The 18,006-nt window shown below is 33.8% G+C and overlaps 1 protein-coding gene across 1 annotated transcript in view; it reads right to left on the reverse strand.

The window, feature by feature from the left end:
• Positions 1-17,701, reverse strand: part of LOC106879224 (SEC14 domain and spectrin repeat-containing protein 1-B) — a 41,639-nt gene extending 23,938 nt beyond the window's left edge. The window contains exons 1-10 of the mRNA XM_089338181.1: positions 17,297-17,701; positions 12,527-12,619; positions 11,075-11,137; positions 8,493-8,607; positions 7,131-7,221; positions 5,429-5,521; positions 4,306-4,419; positions 3,749-3,926; positions 2,262-2,485; positions 21-143 (exon numbers count right to left, since the gene is read on the reverse strand). Coding sequence (XP_089194307.1) covers positions 21-143; positions 2,262-2,485; positions 3,749-3,926; positions 4,306-4,419; positions 5,429-5,521; positions 7,131-7,221; positions 8,493-8,607; positions 11,075-11,137; positions 12,527-12,608 — 1,083 coding nt within the window. The 5' untranslated portion in view covers positions 12,609-12,619; positions 17,297-17,701. The remainder of the gene's footprint in view (positions 1-20; positions 144-2,261; positions 2,486-3,748; positions 3,927-4,305; positions 4,420-5,428; positions 5,522-7,130; positions 7,222-8,492; positions 8,608-11,074; positions 11,138-12,526; positions 12,620-17,296) is intronic.
• Positions 17,702-18,006: the final 305 nt, after the last annotated feature.

Here is an 18,006-nt window from a genome sequence, read left to right on the forward strand (position 1 = left end):
TACTATAACTATTTTCTTACAGCACACTTGATCTGCAATTCTTCATGTGTTTTCCTGAATTTTTCAGCTGTTTCACATGTATCTCCAATATCAATATTGCACGAAAGTAGTTTTTCACCAGGTCCAAGAATCCAGTCAACAACCTGTTAATTGAAGATTTAGAATTACATTACCATAAAATTATATAATATAATATAATTACCATAATACTATATAAATTACGTAGTACTAATGCAAAATTATTTTTAAATACTTTTAAAATTAATGTTTTAATTTTCAATAGATTAACTCACATTGAAAAGAGAATTAAATAAAATTATTTATACAATAGAAAACTATAGTTTAAGTGATATTAAATATTACTTTTCATCACAGACACAAGCACACACACACACACTAACGCATATACAAATACAACAAACCTCTTTAGTTTCCATCTACCAATTTACTCACAAGGCATTTGTCAGTCCAGGGCTATATAACAAAATATACTTGCCCATTGCACCACACAATGGGACTGAACCTAAAACCTTGTGATTGTGGAACAAACATATATCAATAGGTGCAGGCATAGCTATGTGATAAGAAGTTTACTTCTCAACCATAAGGTTCTGGGTTCAGTACTACTGTATGGTGACTTGGGAAAATATCTTCTATTATAGCCTTGGGCCAACCAAAACCTTGTGAGAGAATTTGGTAGACAGAAACTGAAAGAAGCCTGCTGTACACACACACACGTGTGTGTGTGTCTATGTTTGTACCCCACCACTGCTTGACAATTGGTGTGGGTGTGTTTGCATTCCCTGCAACATGGTGGTTTGACAACAGAAACGAATAGATTAAGTACCAGGCTTTACAAAAATAAGTACTGGGGTCTATTCATTCAACTAAAACACATGACAGTAGTTTAATGACTGAAACAAGATAAAATATATATATATATATATATATATATATATATATATATATATATATATATCAGACTGTCAGCACACAGTCAATGTGATGGATGTGGTGGAGATGATATAAGTCAAATGAGCTTGACCTTGACGGACAGATGACAGACTGAATGTACACAGGCAAGGAATCTGAGGCCCCACAAACAGGAAAATCCTTGTAAGTAAATACTTAGACCAATGCCTTGCAAATACAAATCTGAAATGTCAGATTTTCATTCTCTATCAATGCACCAGAAACACTTCAAACCAATTCCGATTAAATAAGGAAAATATGTTTATTAAAGAATATGAACCACAACTAAATATCCTATAACACACCAGAAAATAAAAACCCCAACTCCAAACTACTGTACAGTAAACACCTTACACCTTCTCAAACACCAGCTGCTGACATCACCTCAGACTAAACCAATGAGATTTTTCTCATGTTTATTTGTTATGATCTTCATTGAACATTTACACTTATATTACTGTCTATCCCTATGAAACTCACTGAAATTTCTGTGAAAATTTGAACATTTGATTGTTTAAATAGGTTTTTCCATATTTTAATTTGCAACTATAAACTCTCCTAAACCTTTTGTTTATTTTATTCTCACCATTGTAAGCAAAAAATTGTATTTGAATAAATCTATTACAAAATTTTAAAATGACTACATGCTTTGCAATTCAAATGCATTTTCAAATTCTCCTATATTTTTTCCTGCATGGGAATACACTTCTCTCCATCTATACACATGAATCATTTCATCCTGTTGAACCATTAATCCATACACATTTTGTCTCTCTCCATTTTCTACATTCTCTCTCCATTTTTCCCCCTCTCAATCCTTTCTGTCAAAACGCGTAGGCTGAAACATCAAAGATTGTTCCATTCTTTCCTAACATCAAACTAATATATCTGCTTGTTGTTCTTTCATCTGAGTTGTCTTTTGTTTTCTGTAAATTTGAACTATATATACATATATTACACTGGCACATGAAAAGCAACATTTGAGCGTGGTCATTGCAAGTGCTGCCAGATTGGCTCCCATGCAGGTGGCATGTAAAAAACACCTTTTGAGTGTGGTTGTTGCCAGTACAGCCTGACAGGCCCTCATACCAGTGGCACGTAAAAGCACCCACTACACTCTCAGAGTGGTTAGCATTAGGATGGGCATCCAGCTGTAGAAACTTTGCCAGATCAGATTGGAGCCTGGTGCAGCCTTCTGGCTCGCCAGTCTTCAGTCAAACCGTCCAACCCATGCCAGCATAGAAAGCGGACGTTAAACGACTATGATGATGATGATGATGATTACATACCGTACTTATAGAAATTTGTAATTCTGAAATTATTTCTTTCCTTCCAGCTGAGTGAGTTTCATTTTCCTGGATTTGAAGCAATCTTTCCATTTTTCTCTCCAAAAAATGGATAACTCGTTTCACTTGTTTCTGAGTTTCTAAATTGTCTAAGGTAAATACTGTATCTTCTTCACTACTGAAAGACTGTTCACCATTTTTCTGCAACTGATTCAACAGAATTTTCCCTGAAGAAAATTAAAAAGAAAACATGAGAGAAAGAAATTTAATTTTGCTTTAATCAGAAGTCTCCAAACTTATTCTCAGAACTTGTGTCTATATTTTATAAACAGCCCACACCATCTAAATTATAATGAAACATTAAACAAAGCAAACACTCATTTAGAGAAAAAACATTTATTTATATAAGAAAACATGTAATAATTTATTATTTTGAAAATGGTCAATACCGCTTGTTTTTAAGATAAATTGTTAGGTTGCAAGCATGGCAGTGTGGTTAAGAAGTTTGCTTTGCAACCATGTGATTTCGGTTTTAGTCTCACTGCATGGCATCTTGGACAAGTGTCTTCTACTCTAGCTCCAGGCTGACCAAGCCCTAGAAACCTGTTGTATATTCAATATATATATATATGTATGTATATATATATATATATATATATATATATATATATATGCCCAGTGACAGTGGCATATAAAAGGCACAAGTGTAAATAACACATAAAACACATCCATAGAAACAATGAGGCATCCTAGAAACAGTGAGGCATACAACACTATTGTGCAAAATCTTCCTTTACTAACTACAGACCCGAAAGTGAACAACATCCTGAAAGCATATAAATTCATCAAATACAAAAAGCAACACAAATCGCTAAAGAGACTTCTAACAAATGTGAAGCTTTACACAACAACCATGAAATCAACAGTTAAAAAATGTGGACGCCCAAACTGTGGAACATGCCTCAACCTACTTGAAGGCTCGGATTTCCTTTTCAAACATGGAGAGAGGTTCACAATTAAAACCAACTTCACCTGTGCCTCTGAGAACCTAATTTATGTAATATATATATATATATATATTTATATATATATGGGGTATGTGTATGTTTGTGTTTCCTTGTCTTGTGTGATAGTTGTAAATGAGTGTCATACACGCAATGTCATTCATTTCCAATATTCTGTATGAACATGGCCATGGGGAAAGATTACTTCGCTTGGAAGCAGGTAAGCGTTGGCAAAGGAAAGGGCATTCAGCCATAGGAAATTCGCTTCAATAAACTCTGACCCATGCAAGCATGAAAATGAAGGACATTAAAACAATGATGATTCAAACCAATGAATATCAGCAGTTCAAGCTGTATATAAGTCATTGAATCAATAAATCTAGTTATTCCATATCCCAATATCTTTATCCTGGAAATTTCAAACAAATGTAATTTTGTAATTTTTGCTTTTTATATGGTAATGTATCTTAAATTCATTTAACTTACCATAATTAATAACATTTGCAGGTACAGACATCACAGTATTATTCCATTTATGGCGTCTCTTCAAATCAGCAACTGGACTTAAAGAATTATCTTTAGCAGAAACCCGGTGGATCTGAGCTTCAGCATGATCCAAGTGATTTGAAGCTGATTTAGAGTCTTTCATGAACTTTTCAAAATCCTATTGAATAAAAAATAGATACATTAAAATGTAGTATTTTTATCAAAGTTTACTTCATATTTTAAAACAGTGGTTAATTATAAATTGTAGATGGGGAAAGACTTCTAAAATGAACTGAGTCAATATTTAACATAGGAAAAACATCTATATTAATAACAATACCTTTATGGTAAATTAGAAAATTTTTAGGAAGTTGACATATTATGGTATCAAAACTTTAACTACTATTACACACTTGAAGGGTTATTTTTAAATCTTAATGAAAAAAAAATTATTTTGAAAATATTTACTGTATTATACATGCAATGAAAATAAAAATTTATAAAAGTAAATTTCAAAAAAGCAATGCAAAATGCTCAGCAACGGTGTTTATACTTACCATACGATTCTGAAGCCAATGGCTGTGTTTAAAAGGTAACTGTCCACCAAGATTTTCAGTCAGTTGGTAGGGACTTATAAAATTTGTCAACTGTTTTAATGTGACATACTGAATCTGTAAATGGATTTCATAAAGAAAAGAAAGAAAAAAAATCAAAGGTAAGCAAACATAAAAATCAATATTCATCAACAAAATATTCCCACCCATCTATCTCTTCCACATCTATTCCTGGAAGGGTCATAGGGGGAAATACCAGACATCTCCTCCATTAGGGTCCTCTCAGAAGCAACTGTCATTACACTTCCTGGCTGGATCCCCAAACATGACCAACTGAGACTATGGATATTATTCGATCATCTCATTCGTGGTCTACCCTTAGATCTCCTGCTATTTGACTTGGCTTGAAGAATCTGTCTTGTGATTCTTTCCAGTAACATTCTGATCAAATGTCCTTAGTACCAGAGCTGTTACCTCTTAATGTGGAGAAGTAGCAGCTTGACTTGGAGAGACTCCCTGATCTCAGAGCTATGTACCCTGTTAAGTTAAACTATTCCAGAGATCCTTTGGAAGAACTCCCTTTCATCTGCTTGTATTCACAATCATACATTTTTGGTCATTATCCAATATTCATGACCATAGGTGAGAATAGGTATAAAAACCAAATTGCAGATAGCAAGTTTGGCTCTTTTGTTTTCACCAATGTCTCCTCATCTGAGAATTGCCTGCAGAAGTTTGTGCATTATTGCAGCAGCAGCAGCAGCAGTTATAGCATCCAATTGTAATTTATTTTTTATCAAGTTGGCTTTTTTCGATGCTCCTATATTAATTATACACTCACAAGGCTTTGTTTGGCCCTAGGCTACAGTAGAAGACACTTGCCCAAGGTACCACCAGTGGGACTGAACCAGGAACCATGTGGTGTGGAAGCAAAAGTCTTATCACAGAGCCACACCTGCAACCATGTATATATTTAAATGTCAAGTGATAGAAATGGAGAGATATGTAGAGATACTTTTATTAGTAAAATATACTAGTGAGTCAAAGATAAATGTAAAATAATTAAAAATGGCCTGTTACAAAGATAAGCTGCTGATCCCTACATTAGAATTTAAAGTTAAAGTACCCTGTCAGCAATGTCTATATTCAAACGTCCAGGATTATCTTCAGGAGATGTTTTCAGTATTAAAATTCTTTTTAATTGTTCATGTAGTGATTTCTGAAAGAAATGTAGAAAATATATGTATTTAAATTGTAATTGTGAAAAACAATTAATGCTGAAAAATAAAACAAATAAGTTGAAATAAATAAAAAATATAATTATAAAACTGAAACATTCCAAGTTCAAGTAATCATGTCTAAACAACTGGTCAATATTGAAATGAAATATGCTTTACAGTGAGCTATACATTTTTATTTAACACATATTTTGGAATGAGCCAATGAGGCAGCCCCTATGTGATTCACTCAATGTACTAGAAATAACAGCCAAACTGTAAAATCACATCACATTATTTCAGTTATACTATGTCTCAATAAAAGACAATATAATCTTGACTACAATGCATTTAATCATATGAGGGGTGTTCTTTAAAGATTTCCCCTGACTCACTTCCCAAGAACTGGGATAAGCGAAACTTGGCATAATTATTAGCCTTTCTCTACATAGCCACCACCAATGGTGACACACTTCAACCACCGTTTTATGCAGCTGTGAAGACCTTGTCTGTAGAAGTCAGTAGGTTATGTCTGAGCCAAGACTTTACCTCAGAAATAAGCTCATCATCATCCGTAAAGTGTTTCCCCTTCAAAAAAGACTTCATGGTTGGAAAGAGGTGGAAGTTAGATGGTGCAAGGCCAGGAGAGTAAGGGGGATGAGGAAGGATTTCATAGCTGCAGGAGTGTGCTTTCATCTGGGCAACAAGCGTATTGTGAACTGGGGTGTTGTCTTGGATGAGGCAGACTCCTTTGGTCAGCATGCCACGCCTCTCTGCTTTGATGGCGTCCAGCAATTTCTGCAGCAGAGAAACATAATATATCCCATGAATGGTGGTGCTCTTTGCCAGAAAATCCACCATCACTACTCCGTGTAGGTACCAAAAGGCTGTGAGCATCACCTTGCCTGCTGAGGGTTGGACATGAGCCTTCTTTGGAAGTGGTGAGTGATTATACTTCCATTGCTTCGACTGGTCATTAGTCTCAGGATCATAGTGATGTTTCATCCTGTATGATAAGTATGCCACAAAAGTCCTCCTCGTTTACTTGGCACATTGCCATAAGAACCTGGGAGCAATTGACTTGTTCCTGCTTCTGAAAAGGTGTGAGCATCCAGGGAATCCACAACTTCTGCATGTGCAAATGGTTGTGAATGTTTTTTTTTTTTCCCACAGACCCTACATTTATCTTCACTTCTTGGGCTAGTTGTCGAATAGTTATGCAGCAATCCTCCAAAATGATGGCTTCCACTTTATGGATGGTGTAGTCATCAATGGCGAAATGTGGCCATCCAGGAATGGGAGCAGTTTCCACCGATGTCCAACTGCATTTGAATTGGCAATGCCAGTGCTTGACAATGTCATATGATGGTGCATTGTAATCATAAACTTCTTTCATTTCATCAAAAGTTTCTTTTGGTGTACGACCTTTCAAGTATAAGAACCTGATCACTGATAAGCCCTTAGTCCACTTCAGCAGCAGAAGTAAAAAACAAACGAATACTAGTGGAAAGCTGAAATGCAAAAAGTTGGAATAAATACTACATTTTATCCGAACCCCTAACAACTTTGTCAATTTTCTGTGCTTTACAATAAAGGTATGAAGTGCCTTACCTTTAAAACCTCCAGAAGATAATACAAATCTGACCAGGTTTCTGATCTGTTGTCAATAATCACTGTAAATCCTTGCCATTGAGATTCTTCACTGAAAATAACATTTCATATGGAATTTTAGGAATGATTTAATGGTTTCAAATTTTGGCACAAGGTTAGCAATTTGAGGGGAGGGAGAAGTTGATTACATTGACCCCAGTGCTCAATCTCAAAAGGATGACAGGTGAAACTGACCATGACAGAATCTTAACATTGAGCATAAAGAGCTGGAAAAAATATCACTAGACATTTTGTCTGGCACATTAATGAGTCTGCCAGCTTGCTGCTTTCATTTTAGAAAAATTTTAATAATTAACTGACAGTTATACATGATAAAAAAAATCATGAGTTTTGGTTTTGTAAAAATTATCACATATATTTAATTAGCCCCAGCATATTAGTCAATCTCAGATAATAAACAAAGCCAGCTCCAAGATAGTTTAAAAAGAGATGCAAGAGACATCAAGTATGATGAATAAATCAATGTTTATAAGTATTTTTCAGTTACAGTAGCCACAAGTCATATCTTAAACAATAACACCTCTAGTTTATTTTCTCTTGAAATTATAATAAATTAATTTTCAAATTCTCAATATTTCAGACATATTGTGTGTTAGTGTTGCTAACCAGATTATCATGCTCTGTTGGTGATATCTAGCTTTAAGTACAAGGTGGTTATCTATAGCCCAAGGCTTACAAAAGCTTTGTAAGACAGAACTTGAAAGAAGCCTGTTATATATGTATATGTGTGTGTGTGTGTGTGTGTGTGTGTGTGTTTGTCTCTTTGTCTTGACATTGCATAGTAGTTCTAAAAACAAGCATTACCATCATGCAAGCAGGTACTGGCATCAACCACGTTCGGATGGCGCTTTTTACATGCCACCGGCACAGGTGCCAGTCAGGTGGAACTGGCAATGACCATGCTTGAATGATTTTTTTTTACATGCCACCAGCATGGAACCAGTCATGTGGCACTGGCTAATTAGACAAAACATCTTAAGTTTTCTCAAAATTTTCCCTTCAATGTTAAACACATCTTTGACAAATATGATGAGTAATAGTTCTTAATGTAAGTATTTGAAGGCAGCTTGATATGTACAAATGTTAAAATAACCAATATATTCAGCAATGCTTATTCACTATGACTAGTTTCAGGAAATATTTTAAGTTTTCTCAAAATCCTTCTTTCACATCTAAACAAATTTTAAAGAAGAATTTATAATTAATATTTCTTAGTATGTGTTTATGAGAAACTTAATGTAACAATTTGAAAGATACAGAATGAACAAAAAAAAAACAATAAAATGTAAACAAAACCATTACCTTGGAATTTGTGACAAATATTCAATACAATCATATATGTCCTTTTGGTTGAAAGTCACAGGCTCCCTGTGCATTGGGAAAGTCAAAATTGGACCCCCTTCTTTGTCTCTTCCACCTGGTCACATAAAACAACGTTGAAGGTCAAAGTTAAATGTGGTGTGTATGTGTGTATTCAAATTAAAAAATATAGCTTTAGTAGAAGAGACAGAAGTCAAAACACAAGGTTTTGTGCATGTGTGTGTGTGTGTGTGTGTGTGTGTGTGTGTGTGTGCATGCATGTATATAGCTAGGTAGATAAGGAGGCAGATATATATATATGACAACAAAGGTTCCAGTTAATCCAATCAATGGAACAGCCTGCTCATACAAGTGACTGAGCACTCTACAACACAAACATGCTTATCCCTAATGAAGTCTCAGGGAGATTCAGCATGACACAGAATATGACAAGGTTGGCCCTTTGAATTACAGGTACAACTCATTTTTGCCAGCTGAGTGAACTGGAGCAACATGAAATAAAGCATTTTTCTCAAGGACACAACATGCTGCTGGGAACCAAACTCACAGCCTCACTATCATAAGCTGAATACTCTAATCACTTAACCACAACAGAAACAAACAAATGAATTATATGGTATTCTTATAATCATTTCATTAAGAAACTTTATTGCATTGCAACTCAGTAAAAAGCACCCAGTACACTCAGTAAAGTGGTTGGCAAAGGAAGGACATCCAGCAGTAGAAACATGCCAAGGGCAGACAATCGAGGTACGAGCTGCCTGCTGCAGTCTTCTGACTTACCAGCTCCTGTCAAAAACCATCCAACCCATGCTAGCATGGAAAATTGGCATTAAATTATACATTTATACATTAATATAACATATAACAGGAAGAGAAAGAAAATGGAATTCATGAGATTCTTTAATAATCACTATGATCATTTTGACTTATCATGCACCTAGCTGTGCATGATACACCTAACTGTGGTGTATCATTCAGTGCAGATGTACCTCATCAGGTGATTTGTCAAAATTTGCCTTGTTTTTTAACTTCCATTTTGCTTATTTCAATTAGAATACATTTTGGTATTTGCCTGTAGCTAATTGCATACAGGAGAAAAGATGAGTTAGAATGAAGAAGAGTTCTCTTATAGGTAATAAATATACTTAAGGGCTGAAACATTCAGCCCTTAAGTAACTTATGTATGTAACTCTATAGCCACTTAACATGTGTGTGTGTGTTGTGAAATAGTTAAAAAAGTTGAATATGTACTAAAAGTTCTTATTTAATTTCAAAATCTGACATCATTATTATTTTTTTTATTTTCAAAACACTATATTTTGAAATTATGAAACAAAAATGAAAACAAAAAGCATTTAATGATTCTATATTTCTAAATTATAAAAAAAATTGGATCTTTTACTTTTCCTCTCTCTCTCTCTGTTTGTAAACCCTCTACACTAATTCACCAAGTACATCCAAATGTTATCTCTTCTGATCATTCACTACATTCAAACTATATTAACTATTACAATGTTATGATGTAACACTACAAAACTAATAATCTTTCTATTCTGTACTATCATAATTTGAAGAGTACATGTAACACATAAAAATATGTTATACAGCAGATCCACCCAATTCTTTGCAACATAGAAAAAGAATGTCAAATAAATGATGATGATAATACATAAACGCAGGAGTGGCTGTGTGGTAAGTAGCTTGCTTACCAACCACATGGTTCCGGGTTCAGTCCCACTGCGTGGCATCTTTGGCAAGTGTCTTCTACTATAGCTTCAGGCTGACCAAAGCCTTGTGAGTGGATTTGGTAGAAGGAAACTGAAAGAAGCCCATCGTATATATGTATGTATATATATATATATATATATATATATATGTGTGTGTGTATGTTTGTGTCTGTGTTTGTCCCCCTAGCATTGCTTGACAACCGATGCTGGCGTGTTTATGTCCCCGTCACTTAGCGGTTCAGCAAAAGAAACCGATTGAATAAGTACTAGACTTACAGAGAATAAGTCTCGGGGTCAATTTGCTCGATTAAAGGCAGTGCTCCAGCATGGCCGCAGTCAAATGACTGAAACAAGTAAAAAAGACAACAGGCTTCTTTCATTTTCTGTCTACCAAATTCACTCACAAAGCTTTGGTTGCCCCAAGGCTATAGTAGAAGACACTTGCTCAAGGTACCACACAGTGGGACTGAACCCAGTACCATGTGGTTAGGAAGCAAGTTTCTTACCACACAGCCACTCCTGCTCACAGTATTTACAAATGTCCACTCTACTATAGGTACAAGGCCTGAAATTTTGCTGGGAGGGACTAGTTGATTACATCAATCCCAGTGTCAAACTGGTATTCATTTCATTGACCCCCCACCAAAAGGATGCAAGGCAAAGTTGACCTTAGTGGAACATGAAGACAGAACATAAAGACAGATAAAATGCTCCTAAGCATTTTGTCCTGTGTGCTAACAATTCTGCCAGCTCACTATTTCACAATATTTACAAAGATGCAAAATAAAACTGGGAACCTATCCAATATTGACTGAAAATACAAGGTTAATTTACCTGTTAAATAGACTATTTCTTTCAGCAGAAGGTCAACTATGTGGGCAGCTTCCAGTCTCTTACCTGAATAAAGTAAAAAAAAAAAATCAGATATTTCTTTATATCAAAGATAACAAATCAATATTATTTAATTATATCTATAACACAAAACCATGTGCTTTAAAATATTTTTAGTTTTTGAGCCATGATAATGATCTTCATCATTGCTTTTATGTCAACTTTATCCTTGCTGGCATGGGTTGAATGAGACTTGTTGAGGCAGTTTTCTGTGGTTGGATACTTTTCTTGTTACCAAACCTTATTTGTTTTCCATGTAAAGACTATATCATTCTGCTGATCTTTATACGAAATTGCCAAGCTGTGGAATGTATTGGTTATGGGATATGTAAACAAATACACCTCTGACTAAACAATATCTATGTAAAGACAAGCAGAAACAAGCACACACACACACACACGATAGACTTCTGTGCAGTTTTCATCAATTAGATTTCATCTGCACAGCATTAACCAATCAGCGGCATTAACTAGTAGTAGACACTTGTCACACAAACAAGGTGCCACATAATGGGATGAAACCTAAAATCCTATGGTTGTAATGATGTCAACTTTGCTAATCACACAACTATGCAGATGCCTCCTGCATGAGAAAATATATTAAGTCATTTAACAAGCATAAAATATGTACAAAAATAAATACTAGGGTGTTACCCAATCTCTAGTGACAGTCATCACTCTCTCTCCCTCCTATCTCTCTGTTTCTACCATCATGCTGTTGTTCCCTTCATACACCCGTCCTGGCTCTTCTGTCATCACCCACTCTATTTTTAATCACTTCTTTCACCATAGTGATTTGAGTGAATGTACAAGTTTTAGAGTAGTGAGTACTCTTCGTTCTTACAGCATAAAAGGTAAACCCTCCTGTGTTAGTGCTATGATAAGATGAACCCAGTACTATGTACAAAAAGGGTTGGTGAATGAGAAGAAGCATAGAATTGAGAGATTTCCTTAGTTTTGTCTTGTTGAAGACATGATAACTTCTCTAGAGTTAACACTGAGATAAAATACACCCCTTACATGTGATAAAATAGTTGAAGAAAGGGAAGGCATCCAACCATAGAAATGAAACCAAGAATGAAGCAAACAATTTTGCAACTTATAAAGAGCAGTTGTTCCCAATAAGAATTGTCCTGGACAGGGACATTCTGTCCGGCACATGTCAGCATGAAAAGCAGACATAAAATGATGATGACAACATCAAGGGTTTTATAATTCTAATTACATAATGATAATAAAAAAAAAACATTTGACATGTTTACATACATTAGAAAGAGAAATATTAGTTAATATACTTAAAATTCAAATAATTAAAAACTGAAAACATTGAATTATATTTATGATTTGTTAGATTCATATTCAGAATATGTAAAAAGAAAACAGTTTTGAAATTACTTTCATAGAAAACATCATCACTACTCTTGGAGCTCGATTTGCTGCGAGCTTCAGAATTCAAGGAGGCAGAATAATAAGCCATTTTGTAGTGGCCTGAAATATAACAAAGTGAAAATGATTTTAAAATAATAAACACTGAAATACAGCAAAAATAAATTTTATTGAATTGAATAAAATATTTTAGAAGTAACAATATGATGTTATATGTTAGACAAACTTCGACCTATTACCTTAGTTATGTCATTCATATTTAGGATTGTATATTCAAATAACATATATACATTATTAATTACTCAGTCAACAAGATAGAAATTAGAAGTCATATTTTTTTATTACCCACGAGGGGCTAAACATAGAAGGGAAGAAGATAGAAATTAGAAGTCATTTATGCTGTCACTTCAAAACTAGATTGAATAAATCATATCTCATGGTTAGGTTATGTTGCAGATGCTACTTTATGTTCCGTGTTCACTTCATTGCTGCCATTCTCGGTATCAAGTTGATGTTAATCACTCTCCTTCAGTACAGCTTCTCGCCCAGGTGACGTCTATAAACTTATCTATCTCATCTCTCTCTCTCCATCTTATTTTCTCTTGCTGTGTGAACCTGACCCCCTTTAGTTTCCATCTGTGGTTATTTCTTCTGTCCTCAACTCCAACCTGCCAATATTTTCTCTTCCTCATATATTTGACGTTTTGTACTTTCGTTCGGTCTCTTATCCATTAGTAAAATTTTCTGTCCTTCTTCAGTATTCCCTCTCATACATTTTACTATTTCTTAACGTTGTTTTTAAGCCACTGCTCTGCGTTTTTAATAGCTCATGACTCTGCACCATAAAGTCATTGTTAGTTCTATTCACTAACTAAATATTGCACTTCAGTGTCAACTTACATTTCAGTGTCAACTTACTTTTCAAAATGACAATTTAACAAACAGCCTATCCATCTTAAATTCGTCTTTTTATTTCCTGTGAATCAGAAGTTCTCAACTAGATGTCTCTGGTTGCCCAAATGACTGGTCTACAGGGAAAATAAACGTCTGTCACATATTACTGTAATATTAAAAGATTAGGGTTTCATAGTATGTTTTTATTTTTTTGGTATAATTTTATTGATTTTATCTCAAGTGGTCCTCCAAAATATGTAATGAATCAGTGGTCCACGATAAAAAGCAAAACAAAACTTCTAAATAGCCGTATTCCACTTAGCCAGCTGTTCAAGACACTTAACTATATTTATCAGCTGTTATTGTAGTACCATGCGACTGCTGAATAGGACTTAAATTATCTTCATACTTTTAGAGCCACCTTGCTACTTTCGCAGTTCAGTTCATTTGACATATTTAATATTATTATTAGATAAGCAATACAAAGAAGGAAGATCTAATAAGATCTGATACTAAGGATCTCATTTTGCTTAAATATTTGATGATCGTTACAAAAATATTTTGAAATGACTTCGATATAAATTTAATATATTTGTTCGAATCAATATTTGGAATCATAAAGTAAAAGAATATTTCATTTCATTGATATTTTATAGTGATTAGTAATTATTTAATGTTTCAAAATTTATATTACTATGGTAGGAGTTAAGGTAATACGTTTACTTAGAAAGCATCTTATATTTCTTGCCAAACTGAAGTTTAAATTCGCAAAACATTATAGAATTATTATTAAATCGACCTCAATTATAATTTATAGAATTAAATTCACCTCAAAAGTATTTAACTCCAGATCAATTTTATTCTATCAAACAAGTTTGAAACTTATTCTACTTTATATTTTGCAACGTTGAGATAATTACAAATGGATTATAACATTGTATGTATATTTATAAAATGTCAAATAGTTTTATATCTAGCTCGACCTTAAGAAAGAAAAAAGCATATATGTGTGTGTCTGGTGAAGGAAACAGAAAAGTAGATCTCGAAACAATATGAGCATATATACATTTTTTTTTATTACTAATCTGCAAAAGTTAAACAACTCAAGGACCGTGAGTTTCGTGCGCTGGCACAACACACGCAAATCCCGGCCTTTTTGTCACTAACTTATGCCGATTATTTGTAAAAAAAAAAGTCTGTGTGTGTGAGTATATATATATGTGTGTGACGAATTAAAACAGTTTAACATTAAACTGAAGAATTATTCGATGCTTTTTGTAGAGTACGTATACTTTTATAAAGAAGGGTAACATGTAACCCCTCTTGTAAAAACTATGCAAGTATATATGTATAAAAAGGTATTCAAGATAAGTAAACCAAAAATTGTTTTTGTTGTTTTTTTTCACCACCACCCTCCCCACTGATATACATAGGTGATGAAATACTTTTGACAAACAGAAATATTTCTAATTTCGGTCCCTGAACACCACTGAATTTTATCTGACAAGTTATCGTAAGATTTAGACACAACTTTTCACGGAACAATCAACAATAAAGTATTGTTTATACTTTTGTCCTTTGTATTAAGTCATTATAATACAATTGTACCTTTGTTGATGAAATATTAATGTCAGAAATTACAGAAACAATAACATACTATGATATAATGAATTACAACTATTTCGTACGATATGTTGTAGAAAATATTCAATGGGCACTTTTAAAGCATTCAGGCACAATAATGTAAAAACATAATTCAAAAACTTCACCTGAACTCAGATATTTAGGTAAATGGGTCGCACTTAGTATAATAAAAGCTAAATTTTACACGAGATAAAATAAATGTTTTCAGGCTTTTTTTTCTTCTGGTGAAATGTATATATAATTAACAAAAGAAAGCACCTAGTTTAGTATAGAAGAAGTTTATTATATTTTATGACATTTTAAAAACATTTCTATTTAGTTCTGACACCATTAATTTTATACTTTTATAATTGTACAGAAGTTTTGTAATTTATTTCAATAAATCTTAAAATGTTAATCAACTTAGTTAAATGTTTCCAACCTAAGAAACTTCTTAAAACAGGACTTATGTTGCAGGGCGCAGTTAATTAGCTGACATCCTGAATAAGATTTTAAAATACGTTTGTGTTGTACTGCATTCTTGTCGATCTATAGAAACAAACAAAACTAGGGTGAACTTGTATCTTAAACAAACCAGTTTAGACCAAAACAAAATATGGAGCAAAGGAAATGACGCAGGCATATTACTATTTGAGTGTGTTACAAGAATTTTAACAATTTAAAATAGGTTTCTTCTGGCACAATAAAGTTTATAATTGCTCTAGAATGATTTAATAAATATCCATATAATAAACATATAGCGATTTTGGATGAAGTCATGAAGAGGTAAAAACTGTGAGGTTATTTAGGGTTCTCGTCGAATATCAAAAGGCGTATTAAACAGAAAGTAAACAAGGAAGTTGTGGTGATGTGAATCTGCATCGTTCAACGATGAGGCCGAATTGTCTAAACAACTGAATAACTGCTCCCGAATTAACGTGGAAGGGGTTGAGTCACAAGTGTGAACCTTTTGAATTACAGGTACAATCCACCTGGCAGGCTTATAGATTCTGCCTACTGAGTTTCACGCAGAAAGTATGAATCGACTCAGGGAAAAATGACAGTTGGTCAAAAATGCCATGCAGTGGGCTCGAACATGGGACATTGTGGTTGCAAAACGAACTTTTCAACCATTCGGCCATAGTGCGCCGACTAAACAGGGAAAGTGTACGTCAGGGCTAAATTGAGATATCTGGAACAACAAATGTTTCTATTGTTGATCAAGGAACTAGCTTAACTCAGAAGTTACAGTGTAATAGAATGTAATAGAAGGTATGATTCTAAACTTTACATTTAGTTATTCAGACACAATAATCAGAGTTACTTCCTAAAATTTCAATTAGGAGAATGAAAAATATTGTAAACTTTTGGGAGTGTATACGTTTCACATTCCTTGAATAGTTGTTATTCCTAAGACCATTTACGTACATAATTTTTAAAGAAACGATGTTTAATATATATATATATATAGGCAAAACATTGCTATATACATACACACATATATATGCAAATTATTGCTATATATATACATACATATCTAAGCTAAATGCAATCAAAACAGCTCAACAACTGTTGCTAATGAAATCGCGATCTGTAACTGATCAGGTGTGTTATAAAATAACGCACAACTGTGCTGAATATTAAGACGATGAAAATTAAATAATAGAATTAAACTGCATGTAAAGTAAAAACGAAAATATATTCATGAACGGATCACAATTGGAAATTAAAGGTAGGACTCAGAGTTTTTCGGCTGGAATGGGACAAACACCCCGAAATCGAACGATATGGTGTGTAAGCGGTGTATATTTATGTCTTCTGTCACTAGTTTATGAAATTTATAAGCCTTTCGACGAGAAATGTTACAAGGAAGCTACGAGAATTATTAAAACTTATCTGTATGAAACATAATATAAATTATAATGTAATAATATAAGAATCACCCACGGAGTCTCTATGTGGTCATCTGATCTGCCAGAAGCAACAGTCAAATTTCCCTCAAATTATATCCTACCGTTTAAAAAAAAATAAAGGAAAACTGTGTCTGAAAAACAAAGACGAGTTGATCACGGTTGGAATGTCTTTGGTGATGTGTCTACACAACCATGACCGGGTTGCTTCGTAGGTGATTAACGACTAAGCAAATTCAAACGATCAATCTGTATCAATAATATTAATCAAATTTTTGTCATTTTCTAAAAGCAACAGGTGAAAATAGTTTACGGATGATATAGTTAATTAAAACTAGCTTTATTGACATACCTGAACCACCTCCAGTTAAGGGGGGCAACTGGTTTCAGTCAAATCTACATATATATGTATATCCACTACAACATGCTTGACGTTGTATAGAGTGACCCATCCAGGTATGTTAAACTAGGTTGTCTACGCCTCACTCAACTTGACAGCAGTTAACGACAATGGCTGTTGTCGTACATTACAAGTTACTTTAATCGTCGTATTTCATTTATTTCCAAACGGTAACAATAAACTGGGTTTAAAAGACAACAGTAGAATATATTATATTTGAATATTTTTCTATATAAAATACGACAATTTAAAGGTTTTAGTTATAACGTGTAAATGTATTAAGGAGTCAGCAGGAGGAGATGCAATTAAGGTAACAGCCTTGACAACTTTCAACAAACAGGTTCTCGAAACATTGACAAGTCTTATTGAGAGAAAGAAAAGTCGAAACATTAAACTGGCTACTTATCACACACACACCCGTCAACACATACATACATGCATGCATGCATACATACATACATACATACATACACACGTTAACAGATTAGATAGATAGATAGATAGATAGATAGATAGATAGATTAATGTGCGTCTATGAATGTATAAAGCAAATAGTTAAGATTCTTTAAAACCACATTAACTACATACATACATACATACATACATGCATACAAAAATACCCTGTTGATGTTTATGAAATTCCAATGAAGTTAAATCTGCAT

Source organism: Octopus bimaculoides, chromosome 2 (assembly GCF_046866305.1).
Source record: "Octopus bimaculoides isolate indiv1 chromosome 2, ASM4686630v1, whole genome shotgun sequence".
NCBI lineage: Eukaryota > Metazoa > Mollusca > Cephalopoda > Octopoda > Octopodidae > Octopus > Octopus bimaculoides.